Source organism: Cricetulus griseus, chromosome 8 (genome assembly GCF_003668045.3).
Source record: "Cricetulus griseus strain 17A/GY chromosome 8, alternate assembly CriGri-PICRH-1.0, whole genome shotgun sequence".
NCBI classification, from domain to species: Eukaryota; Metazoa; Chordata; class Mammalia; order Rodentia; family Cricetidae; genus Cricetulus; species Cricetulus griseus.
Genome location: NC_048601.1, coordinates 11,757,137 through 11,770,171, shown reverse-complemented (window position 1 = coordinate 11,770,171; position 13,035 = coordinate 11,757,137). Strand labels below are relative to the sequence as shown.

Sequence of the window (13,035 nt, the reverse complement as noted above, 5' to 3'; positions counted from 1 at the left end):
CCCTCTCCATCCTGAGCCATTAAAGCAACGCCGGCTCCTGGCACGTTCTCGCCGGACTCGGGCGCAGAAGAGGAGAGTGATCCATCCGGAAGCGCAGGGGGACCGGCCAGGCGACATGCGGCCGCCGGGAGACGCCCGGGCGCCCGGGGTCTGAGGCTGCCAGCCAGGACTGGTCATTGTGAGCGCCACGGGGACCCGCTGGCGCTGCCGTCCCTCCCGGGTCCCTGGCCGCGCCACGATGGGGCATCTGCCCAGGGGAACGCTCGGGGGCCGTCGCCTGCTGCCTCTGCTCTGGCTCTTTGTGCTGCTCCAGGTAGGGGACCCCCGAGTCCTCGGGGACGGGGATCCATCGCGCCGTGAGGAACTATGGTCTCGGGGCGCGGTGGCCAGGCGGGGATCGCCAGCCGCGCACGCTTTGTCCTCAGCGCGGTGCGGGCTGGGCTGCGGGGATTCGGGTGCAAAGATGTGGAAGTTTGCGCCTTCCAGTTGTCTCCCTTTGTACTCTGACACCCCGGCGATGGGCTAGCCGGAAAGGGCTTTCTCCAGCAAAAAGGAGGTCACTTTCTTTACCGGTCCCCACTGCACCCCAATTCCACTTCACCTTCTCGCCCTCCCCCAGTGGAGCCTCCGTGCGGCTGCTTTGTCTCCGTCAATTTACCTTCTGCGGGAATCACACGCAGGGCGCTGAGCTCTGGACCAGACGCGCCGGCCAGGCAGGGCTAGGACATTGAACAAGGAATGAATGAGCTCGAGTCTCGCGGAGGTCTCTCCCTGTCTTAACCTCCATCCATCTGGGGATGCCTGGAGAAAACTCCCCCACGTCCCCCACTTCGTCCTCTCATTACAGGGTGCCGCCTCTGGTTTTAATGGTGGAATATAAAATTCACTTTTCCTGTCCTCTTTGGAACGTGTGCTCAAGCTCAAAATTGCACTTTGAGAAAAAAGTGAACAGGAAAATTCTGTTTAAAAACAAAAGCTGGACACTTAAAGCCTGCAATTAAAATAGAAAAGAAAAAACAACAACAGCTAGTTGTTTTTCTGGCACGTGAGGCAAGTTAGGAAGCAGTACCCCTCGCTCCTGTTTTCAAGGGTTTACTTTTGCTCTGTGCTGTTTAGTCCTTTTCCCTTCTTGGCCCTGCGACTCAAGCGTGTCCACAGGTGACTCGGAGCTATCCTTTCAGTACCACGTAGCCACCTAGCTCGGGAAGGTCTGTCCGTTAGTGACTGCCAATGCTTCCGCGTTGGGGATTCAAGTCTTGGTTATACGCCCATTAATTATGAATGCTCCCCAAGGTTATAGTGAACAGGACCCAAGTGCCCGGCAGCATCAGTGTAAAGTACTCTCTGTTTTCTCCTTGTCCTCCAGGATCTCGGGGAAATGTCTCTGGGCAAACAGCAAGGAAGTACAGGAGTGAAGTTTTGATTTGTATTTGATTGATATGCGTTCAGTTTTTAAGTTGTCAGTCGATACCTTATTTTAAAATCTGGTAAATAATAAATTCAGTTGCATGTTTTCCCTGTAGGAGGCTTTTCCTTAATATACACCACAGATATATTATGCTTATTTGAGTATTCTTTTTATAATTAACGTTTTTTAAGCATTTGCTAGACTTTGCAACAACTAAGATGTCTGGGCAGCACTCTAGGAGAACTGAAGATGAAAAACTGATGTACATGGTTTCCTGAGAACAGAATTTCGTGTGTGTGTGTGTGTGTGTGTGTGAGAGAGAGAGAGAGAGAGAGAGAGAGAGAGAGAGAGAGAGAGAGAGAGAGAGAGAGATCTGAGTTACATTTAACATTTGGAACAATTTCAGGTCTTTGCTTCATAGTGCATGGTAACTCTAGAAAGGAGAATATTTATTTGGGGAGAAGAGATGGAAAAACATGATAATGGAATAAGAAAATTTCAGAAGGGATAGCATGGCTGTATCTTACTGACTGTAATAGACTTCTACTCTCTTTTACACAATATGTGTATTTCTCAACATTTGCCAGCAAATGGCTATTATGATAAGCTACACATCATAGCACATACACGGACAAATCTTTAGCAAGCATTACACTAATGAGAAAATAATTTTGTAAGGGAAGTTACTCATACTTATTTCATGTAAGGGCAGCATTTGTTTCATCTTAGTATAAAGTATAGCAGAAAGAGGAAAACCTATAAATGGAAAAGCTGCTAAGTCTCAATCTTCTAAGCGTTTTTCACACATGCTCTTTGATTGAATCACATTTCCAAACAGTTAACGAGAGATGTTCGAAGTGCTAAATTAGGCATATAGTGTAGTATCATAAAATGTGTAGTTGGTATATTACGTGGTGCATCAGGCATACAGTATAAGCACTTTATAATTTTGAGGCTTTTAATTCAAAGTACTGAACAAGAACCAATAAAATAGATATAACCATGCACATGGTGGCATGAACATTGAAACAATCCACTATTATATGTCAATCAGTCTACCAGATTTCAATGATACATCCTAAATTGGTCCATGGGCATTAAACAAACTATTTTCCCACCCCCTGTAAAAATACCATAGATTTAATTATAACGAACATTTACTAATGTTCATATTTATATCCTCCATGTGAGCAAATATTTCTAAAGAATTTAAGTCAAATATATTCAACTCTGAAGCTTGGCCTGCAATTTCATATTTCTTTTCTTTCTTTTTTCTGGTTTATCAGGACAGGGTTTCTCTGTGTAACAGCTCTGGCTGTCCTGGAACTTGATTTGTAGACTAGGCTGGCCTCAAACTTACAGATATCCACCTGCCTCTGTCTCCTGAGTGCTGGCATTAAAGGCGTGTGCCACCACCTCTTGGTTCATGTTTTTTAGAATTCAGGTAAACCTAAGTTATGGGAAGACTGGGGTATGTATGATATGCTGGCTTATAGCCATTTTCAAGGAAGGTACCTGAAAGGGGTTGAGCATGCAACGCATTGTGCATCCTTGCTTGTCCATACTTTAGCTGTGAATGCATTTAGTAAGGTACTAAATAGTTGTCTAATAGTAAGATTGTCTGAGTCAGCCACTGCACCTTGTGAGCTGACATCTGCATAACTGATGTGGTGTATACCTGGCGCTGGTCATGAAACACTTAGAATTACATATTGATGTTGATGGTAAGCGTGGCTGTATAACTAGAAACAAAAGTCAAAGCTCTACTATCCATCAAGAGCCTTCCGGTCTCATCTTCTGTCTATGGATCAAATGGATTGCTTATTTAGTGTCTCCCTCCTGTGTGTCTTCCCATAATTCCTACTGAAAACAACACAACATCACATTTTTACTGCCTTTCCTGCAAATGGCTTCCTATGTCATCAACCCAGTCAATACTAGTGCTTTATCAACTAAGACACACACTGCAGACTATGACCTCATCAGAGTTTGATGTCTGTCTTCCCTGAAGTGTTTCTTACTTATGGTCAACTGGAAGCTCCCTACCCCTTTGAAGCACGATCCCTTTATTTCTTTCTTATCCTGTCTACATTTCTGTATTTCTGCTCTGACATGAGATGCCATCAAAGATTATTAACTTTGAAAGGGGTATCAATACTGTACTTTTGAAAAGGTCTGTGTTCAATTTTAATGAATGTTATGATATTGGCCATTGTACTCTTAACCAGGATAAATATGTACAGTCCATGGTCTTTCTGCCTTTCTCCACTTCCATGAGAATTCCATCTCTCTCTGTCTGTCTCTGCCTGTCTTTCTCTGTCACACACATGCATACCCAATATGTCTCATTTTCCCATGGGAATTTTATCTCAAGTGTTCTGGGAACAGTTCACTGCCTCTGCTTTTTCAGGTGATGGGTGTTGAGCCTTCCCACCGTGAGCGCATTCCTGCTTTAGGTCATTACGGTGTAAAAGACTACCACTGTATGCTAGAGAAAATCCCCACTATCCCTTTGCCTTAACTGTAGATTAACGGTAGAGTATCTGTATCTATTATGGATGTTTGTGTGTAGTATTGCAAGTGTGTGCCTATGCAGGGAGTGGAGGTTGACATAAGGTATCTTCCATGATCACTCTGTCTTCTTATTTTTTGAGACATGGTCTTTCACTGAAACTTGAACTCATTGTTTAAGCTAGACTGGCTGGCTAGCCAGAGAGCTCTGGGGAATCCACCTGTGGGGTTGTAGACACCTTTTCCCACTTTTGACTTTTTGCATAGGCAGTGGGGATCTAAACTCGGGTTCTCATGTTTGCAGAGTAAGCACTTACCTGCTGAGCCACCTGCCCCGCTTTGAACCAACTTGAGTCTTAAGGATTTTGAAAGAGATCTTTGTGTTGGTACCATTACTGTGGTCAGTGGCAGTATGACAAAATAGGCAGCTTAACAGAAATCAGTAAAGAAACTGATTTCTCCTCTCCTCTAGTTTAATGAGTCCAGATTCATGGGTCCATTGATGCCTCCTTTTCTTAGGTATATCCTAGTGCAAAGATGAGCTGTACTACACAGTATTAAATGGTTCCCCTCCAATGAATCCAAATACGTATATATATATATATATATATATATATATATATATATATATATGGTTTTTCAAGACAGGGTTTCTCCGTGTAGCTTTGGAGCCTAATCTGGCACTCGCTCTGGAGACCAGGCTAGCCTTGAACTCACAGAGATCCGCCTGCCTCTGCCTCCTGAGTGCTGGGATTAAAGGCATGCACTACCAACGCCCGGCCATTATAAATACTTTTGAGATAAAATTTTATCTCATAACTTTTGTCTTTCTCTGTGTGTTAGCATTGGCATTAGAAGCATGACAACAACTTAATAAACAGGATAAAATTTTTCTTCACTATAGAAACAGCTTCTAAGCATTCTGAGATATTCTAATAATTGACTTGTAAACATGCCTATATAAGGAAAGCTGAAGAGCTATCATTATAATGGTTAAATAATCATAATTATAATGCAATCACTACACTATAAATAGTAAACCTTTATCAATCATATACTAATATATTATTAAAATCACAAATTGAAATACAAACCTGTTATTTTTCTCAAAAATATGATATCCTCAATTATGCACTTATTCATCAGTGCTTCTTAAACTGTTAGTTGATTTTATCAGTTCAAAAGCAGTAACTGGGGGCTGGAGAAATGACTGGATGGTTAACAGTGCTTACTGCTCTTGCAGAAGACCCAGGTTCAGTCCCCAGCAGGCAAATGGTAGTTCACATCCATCTGTAACTCTAGCTTCAGAGGCTCTGACACCCTCGTCTGGCTGGCATAGGTACTACACAAATGTGATACACACACACACACACACACACACACACACACACACACACACAGGCAAAGCACTATTTCACATAAAAGTAAATAAATGTTTTAAAAATTAATTAAAAGATTGAAAGCATCAATGACAAGCAGGAATGCCTGTAATTCCAGGCCTTGGAAGGCATAATCAAGAGTTCAAGGTCAGAGTTGATTATAGCACAACTTTAAGGCTAGCCAGGGCTGCATAAAAAAATAGACAAACAAAAACCTGTAGCAGTTGGGAATGGTGTTGCATGTCTGTCAACCTAGCACTCAGCAGGCTGATGCAGGAGGATATAAAGCTCATGGCTATCTATGCTTACAGCAAGATGGAACCCTCTCTAAAAAAAGCAAGTCACAGTTGACATAGTAATGGCGAATGGTTCCTGTAAAACCTGGAACTAGCAGGCCAATACAGGCATACCAAAAATGTTTGTGGTTCCCATTCCACACCACTGCTCCCCAAGGTCATCATTATGCCTACCCGGTCAGTATTTCTGTATTCCTAGTCACAGGAGCCTCTCTAATGTTTTATGTGATAACACTGCCTCTAACAGGCCTTGGGTAATTCCTATGGTGGCATTCAATCCTGGGTTATAGGGAGTCATTTACATAACTGTTCTATATCATCCATCTCAGCTCCGCCTTCAGTGATCACGTGAGAGCTTCCTTACACATTAGCACATTGACCCCGAGAAGTCAAAACAGGGGGACTACAGAGTTCAGTGGTTTATATGTAAAATGTACCCACTGGTTAGTGCCTTCAAACACTGGGCTCCCTGCTGCTGGTGCTGTTTTGAAAGGTTGAGGAGCCATCAATCTCATTTTAGGGGAAGGGTGTTTAGGTTATCCGTTCCACCATTGCCTGGATTGTCAGTTCGTGTCATCTTTGTAGGTCTCTGGAAATCTCCCTAGTGCCAGATCTCTCCTTGGACCTATAATGGCTCCCTCTAATATGGCATCTCTCATCCTGCTCTCCTCTATTCTTCCCCCAACTCAATATTTCTGCTCCTCCATTTCCTCCTCTCTCCTCCTCTCATTCTGGCATCCCCCTCTCCCCTACCCTCATGCTCCCAATTAGCTCAGGAGTTCCTGCCCCTTCCCACTCCTGGGGTCCATGCATTTTTCCCTTAGGGTCCTTCATGTTTCCTAGTTTCTTTGGTGAAGAGGATTGTAGGCTGGTAATCCTTTGCTCTATGTCTAAAATTCATATATGAGTGAGTACATACCATGTTTGTCTTTTTGTGACTGGGTCACCTCACTCAGGATACTTTTTATGCCATCCTAGAGCCTTCATCCAGTGATGGAAGCAGAGGCAGACACCCACAGATACACACTGAACTGAATTCTGAAACTTAGTTGCAGAGAGGGAGGAATTAAGATCGAAGGGGTCGAAGGGGTCGGTACCAGAGTGGTGAAACCCACAGAAACAGCTGGCCTGGACAAGGTGGAGCACATCGATCCCAGACTGCTGTCTAGGAGGCCATCACAGGACTGATCCAGACCCCTGAACATGGATGACAATGAGGAGGCCTCTGCACTCTAGGGGGCCCCTGGTAGTGGATTAATATTTTTCCCTGGTGTAAGAAGGGACTTTGAGAGCTCATCCCACGTGAAGGGATACACTCTTGGCCTGGACACATGGGGAAGGGCCTACGCCCAGCCCAGGATGATGTGGTGGACTTTGGGGAGCCCCCCTTGAGGGGAGCTGAGGGTGGATGGGGTGGGGGGTAGGTTGGGCGTGGGGGAGGAGAGGTGAGGGTGAGGGGAGAGAGAGGGAGAAGGGGTTGATATGTGAAGCAAGCTTGTTCCTAATTTGAACTAATAAAAAAATTTAAAAAAAGAAAGGTTGAGGAGCTTTAGGAGGTGGAGCCTCACTGGAGGAAGAGGGCTGGCTCCTTGCCCCATTTCCTGCTGCGTCTCTGCCTCCTGGCTGTAGTGTGAGTAGCTGCTTTGTGATCCTGCCTCCTCTGTCATGACGGACTGTGTCCCTTCTTAAACTGTCATCTGAAATACAGTCTTCGTATCTTAGGTTGCATGCTGGCATTAAGTAGAGGAAATAAGAATGTGAACAGGTTCAGTGAAATAGCAAACAAAACAAAGACCCCCCTCTTTTCTCTCTATTATTGATTCCAGAAGGTTCCATATGGTTCCTCTGAGCCATTGGGGAGAATATGTGAAGACACAGACTATAATTACAGCAACGACCAAAACCAACTCTCAAAAACCTCTTGTACTTCTGCAGCCACTGTTTGTTTTTCTTTTCTTTGCTGCATGTGCTCCGGGACTCCACAAAACAGATGTTAGATTATTTTCCCCTGTGCAAACAGTGTCCTTAACTTCACTGCTAGAGGGACAACCATGCCGTGTTCCCATCTCTCAACTATGTCAGTATCTAATTCTACAGAGAGCAACCTTTTCTTTCCTGAGGTTTTCTAGCTGATAATAGGCAGATGGGCTCCTCTGTCTCCTGTGTTTTAGAACAAAGCAAGCAAAAGATCTTGAAGCAAGGTCCAAGAGCTTTCTTGGTAAAAGGATTTTCCTTCCCTCTCCATCAGGAAATTGAGACAATAGAGAGGAAAAATGACAAGTGTTTGAAAAAGCATTTCACAAAGAGGGAATCCAATCACAAAATTGGAAATAGGTCTTTAAGTTCAAGAACTGTATTACAAATGATATACACACATGTAATTTCTGAAAGAAAATGAATGCCTGGAGAATTAAATTAAATTTGATGAAAACAGATATTTCCATCATCTATTTGTATGCAAATACATGGGTTATGTAAAAATTGCATTTATTTATTTTATGCACTCTTGTAAAGTCAGAGGAAACTTACTGGAGACAGTTTGTTCCTCACTATATGGGTCTCAGTGATGGAATTTAGACAGCCTGCCTTTGTGGCAAGTTACTCCATGAACTGAGCCTTTTCACAGACCCATGTGCCACTTGCAGAATGCCTGTTTCAATGAAGAATGAAGCACAATTCATTTTACTGACAAAACTATTCCTATAGTAATTCATGGGCTTTTACTATTAAATCTATATATGTATATGCATGCATTCATGCCTTTTGCATACATACACATATATGTATATGATTCAAATGATAAATATGTCCCTTTTGTGTTGTGTGTGTGTCCCTTTTCTCATTTTTTTTCTGGGAAGTTGTCGTCTAGCCAACATATGTTTGATGGCATTCATGCACCCTCATATACAGACAAATATAAATGAATGTAAAGCTCTTTTCTGAAAACAGAGACTTCTGTTGTGTTCTATTTTTTCCCTAAATAAATATCATTGGTTTTTTTTATAGATGAGAATACGGTGAACCCACACCATCTTGTTTCTGAACCTTCACTATCAGGATCCCTGGCAACTTAGTTTATTTTCTTTATCTTTCTGTTTTCTTGACAGAGCATACTTAAGGTTTACAACATGGTTGATACATCTTTTCCAAAAACCCAAATGGAAGCATTGAGAAGTTATAGGAGAGTGATTTGTTGTCCAGTACATTCATCTACTAGGTGCCAGAGTTGACTAGATGCTTTAGGAAAGATATGTTGCTGCAATGATGTAATATGAACACAGACACATCGAGAAAGCGTACTTAGATGTTCAAATAGAGCCAATGTGTATATGAGAAGAAAGACATTCAGGCATCTTGTGGTTTAATAGCAAACATGAGCCACATCCTGAAGCATAGACAGTTTTTTCAACAGTAACAGCAGGCACAACATGCTAAGTGAATTAGTGTTGTGATCATTAAAATTTTACCATATAGCTTAACAAACAAATGATTAAACTTTCAAGCAACTGAAATACAAATATATATATATATATATGTATATATATATATATGTATATATATGTAACGCATACACTCATTTGTGAGCTGAAAGTCTTTAAACGGTTTTGTAGCAGATTGGTTTATATGAGTGGCCTATTATTGCATTGTTAATGTGCTAAAGTCTGGGTTAGCTCTAATTGTTTACTATAATTTTAATTTCATTTTTGTTGGTTGGCCAATCAGAATGAGGGTGAGATTGTAATGAAATTATTTATGTTTTTATATTAGTGACTGAAAGCAATTCATCCCATCATTCTATGAATTTATGATACGAAATTCCATCTGGAGACCTGGCCAAAGAGCTTAGCATGTAGAGATACTTGCTGTCCATTCCAATGGTCCAAGTTTAATCCCAGAACCCACATACATGGTAGAATGAGGGTGCTGATTCTGGGAACATATGTGCTTCATGGTATGCATACTCCCTTACACACACACACACACACACACACACACACACACACACACACACTAAATGAATGTAAAGTGTAAAAATTAAATTCCATCTCCAGAATTAAAAAGTAGTATTAGAAATTCTAGTGAGTAAATTGTTTTTGTTGAGTTGTATAATGTTTACTCACCCTCAAATCAACATTTCTAGGAACTTCTGAAAAGATATTTACACAAGTCCTGTATGTCCCTGAAGCAGCGCCATTACGATAAGATTCCTTGCTATATGTCATCTTTCTCTAGGATTAGCCAGGAGTTTTCAACTAAGTCAATTTGGTGGTCCATAAAAAGGATGTTTAAGTATGTTTCTTAGGGATTTCTACCTAATTTGGCAATATATTGAGAACCAAAGTGTGGGAATAAAAAGCAAGGACCTGATGGCGGATTGGATATGTCACACACATGCATATCTTACAATTGTGTTGCCCGGAAGCTGAACTAAGGAGGAAATGCTACCTTTAATGTGGTGGCTCCATGTCATGGGCCAAAGTCCAAAATAAATTAAAAAGGAGCAAAAGAGGAAGAATAATGAAGGAGCTTTGTAACCTGTGAGATTAAGATATCCTTTATTAGATAAACGCCAGCCAAACGCAAGCCAGAGCATGCCAGGGGCAGCAAGGCAGGGAGGCCAGAGAGAAGGGGCTCCCATGTGCCTTGTCTATCCCTTTAAACCTTATCATGCGTCATCCTGACATCACCTTGACCACGCCCATTGGGGGGTGGTCAGGCACACCTGTAGCCAGCTTCTAGCAGGTGTGGCTTACACTGCCTCCTACAGAAGAAGGCTGAGTACTTGCATTTATGTTTTGCTTCTCAACTTTGGGACTCAGACTGACTTGCTGCCTCATACTTCAGCCGTGACGCCTTCCCTGCAACCACAGATTATAAGCTCAAACTGACAGCCAAAAGAAACTCCTCCTTCTGGGCTGGCTCACTCACTGGTTAAGAGCACTTGAGGATACAGGTTTGGTTCCTAGCAGCCAACATGGTGGCTCACAATTGTCTAATATTCAGTTCTGGGGGTTCAGTGTCCCCTTCTGGCCTCTAAGGACAATGCATGCACTTGGTACACACACACACACACACACACACACACACACACACACACAATATATATATATATATACATATATATATATGTATATATATGCAAAACATTCATACATGTAAATAAATTTCTTAAAAAAAAAAAGAAACCCTTCCATAAGCTGTTTTCTGTCAGGTGTTCTCTAACAGCAGCAAGAAAAACAACTAGTATAGCTCTTGCTGAAAACTACCAAGATTAACCATGGTATTTACAATAATAGATTATTATCAGAAAACGCCCATTATTTAGGTATCCTCAAAATTCTGAGTATTCATTTATGACAGAGCCTTCTGGTCAGATTTGATCCACAGTTGAGGGTGACCTTAAACTCCTGATTCTACTGCCTATTCGGGGAAACACATCATTGCAAATGGCTTAAAATTTCTAGATCTTAAGTTTCCTATTAAGGCAAACCGTGTGTGGTACCATGTGACCCAGCACTGGGCTGGGGGTGGGGGCAAGGCGGGAGGATTATGACTTCCAGAATGCACAGCAAGATCCTTTCTAAAGCAACACAACCAAAAGTAGAACAGAAATTAATTGTATGTGGTCTGTGATGCGTCATTAAATACCGAGTAGTGTGCTTCTCCCCTTAAAAATATTAAAAGAAAACCAGGTATTTTGCGTTGAAATGCGCTGGTACAAACCCTCATTTACACTGAAATGTAGTGGGAAGATGTGACCAAACTTATTGTGCTTTGTGCTGGGGAATTTCCCTCCGCAGTTTTCCCTAACCAAATTATACTTTTTAATTAGTCTCTCACCAATGACTACAGGCTTCACTCAGAGTGGTTGGGCTCCGGGGATTTGCAATATGGAAATGCTGGTATTGTAAAAGCTTCTGGATAAGGTGATTGCCAGGGCTTAGAATTAAATACCTTGGACTTTACTCTAAAAACTGAGCTGAGGCATTTGTGGAGTTTGCTTTTAATTATCAATATCTGCTAAAATGCAGCGACCATTCAGGGTACCCAGGGTTGAATCCTTGGATTTCTGTTTTATATATTTGCAACTCATAAGCATCTCCAGGACCTTTAGAGCTGTGCTCACCTGTATGCTATTACCCTGCTGGCTTAGAATCTTTGATTGATGGGGACTCTTTCACTTTGGAAGGTTACTGGAGAGTGTAGGAGCACTATTGAGATTCTGGTTGCCATAGCAAAGTCTCCAAGTAGCCTTTCCCTCTCTGGTTTTTCATAGATATGAAATGGGGGGAGGGCTCTTCATTTGCAGTACTTGACGAAACCCTAATCAGATATGTATCAATAGCTGTGGTGACGTATTATTTATGATTTATTAAAGCTTGCCTGAGGATTCAGAAAGCAATGTCAGCCACAAGCTATAGAAACTAGGAACACACATTTAATCCCAGTAGCCAGAAGCTAGGAGGTGGTGGTACACACCTTTAATTGCAGGACTCAGGATTAAGAGATAGAAGGATCTCTCTGAGTTCAAGGCCCCTCAGGGATACACGAGATTAAATCAGTCTAAAAGAGTAATAGGTCACATGCCTTTAATCCCAGCACTAGAGGGATTCAGTATTTTGTAGATGAGGCATTCATTCTCCAGCCACACTGAAGACAGGAAGGCTCAGTATCAAGGATTCATTCTCCAGGCATGTTGAGAGTAGTGACACTCTAGCCCTTTTTAGAGGTAAGAGCTCTCAGGTAGCTTGGCTGATTTGCTTCCCTGATCTTTAGGTTGACACTCTAGCCCTTTTTAGAGGTAAGAGCTCTCAGGTAGCTTGGCTGATTTGCTTCCCTGATCTTTAGGTTGAGTCTCAATATCAGTCTCTGGGCCATTTATTAATTTGTGTTATAAATAGCCAAATATAATATTTTTGTATTAATATATTGAGAATTCAAAGTAGACATTCACCATAACAAAAGCAAAAGCAACAGGCAGAAAAAGAAGAAAACTTCCTAAACAGTCCACTCCCAAATCACTACCCTCTGTAAATTCATATTCTGAACTTGTTTCCTGTGTGTGTGTGTGTGTGTGTGTGTGTGTAGTCAAAATCATTGAACTGCCCTACCACTCATGTTCTTCTCACTTAAACGTATCATATTTTACCAAGGCATGTGTATTTCAACTTTCTGAAATTTGTTACGTTAAGCTATATGTTTATGAATCAGTTACATATGATCTCCAGATGTATTTGCATTAATTAAGGACACAGATTATCATAGATATTGATCATGAGCATGAAGTGGGGAGCAGGGATTTGAAGGGTAAGGAAGTCATTGCTTATGCGTGTGCTGACCGTGCAAGTGTAAGCAGTCAAACATCCGAACAACTAGCAAAGCATTGCAATGCACGTCGGCAGAATGTGATCTCCACCTTTTCTATTCCAAATCCATCATA

At 41.9% G+C, this 13,035-nt stretch overlaps 1 protein-coding gene across 1 annotated transcript in view; it reads left to right on the top strand.

Moving 5' to 3' along the window:
• Positions 1-366: 366 nt before the first annotated feature.
• Ptpro (protein tyrosine phosphatase receptor type O) overlaps positions 367-13,035 on the top strand; it is a 198,918-nt gene continuing 186,249 nt past the window's right edge. The window contains exon 1 of the mRNA XM_035448717.1: positions 367-498. Within this exon, the coding sequence (XP_035304608.1) occupies positions 367-498 (132 nt within the window). The remainder of the gene's footprint in view (positions 499-13,035) is intronic.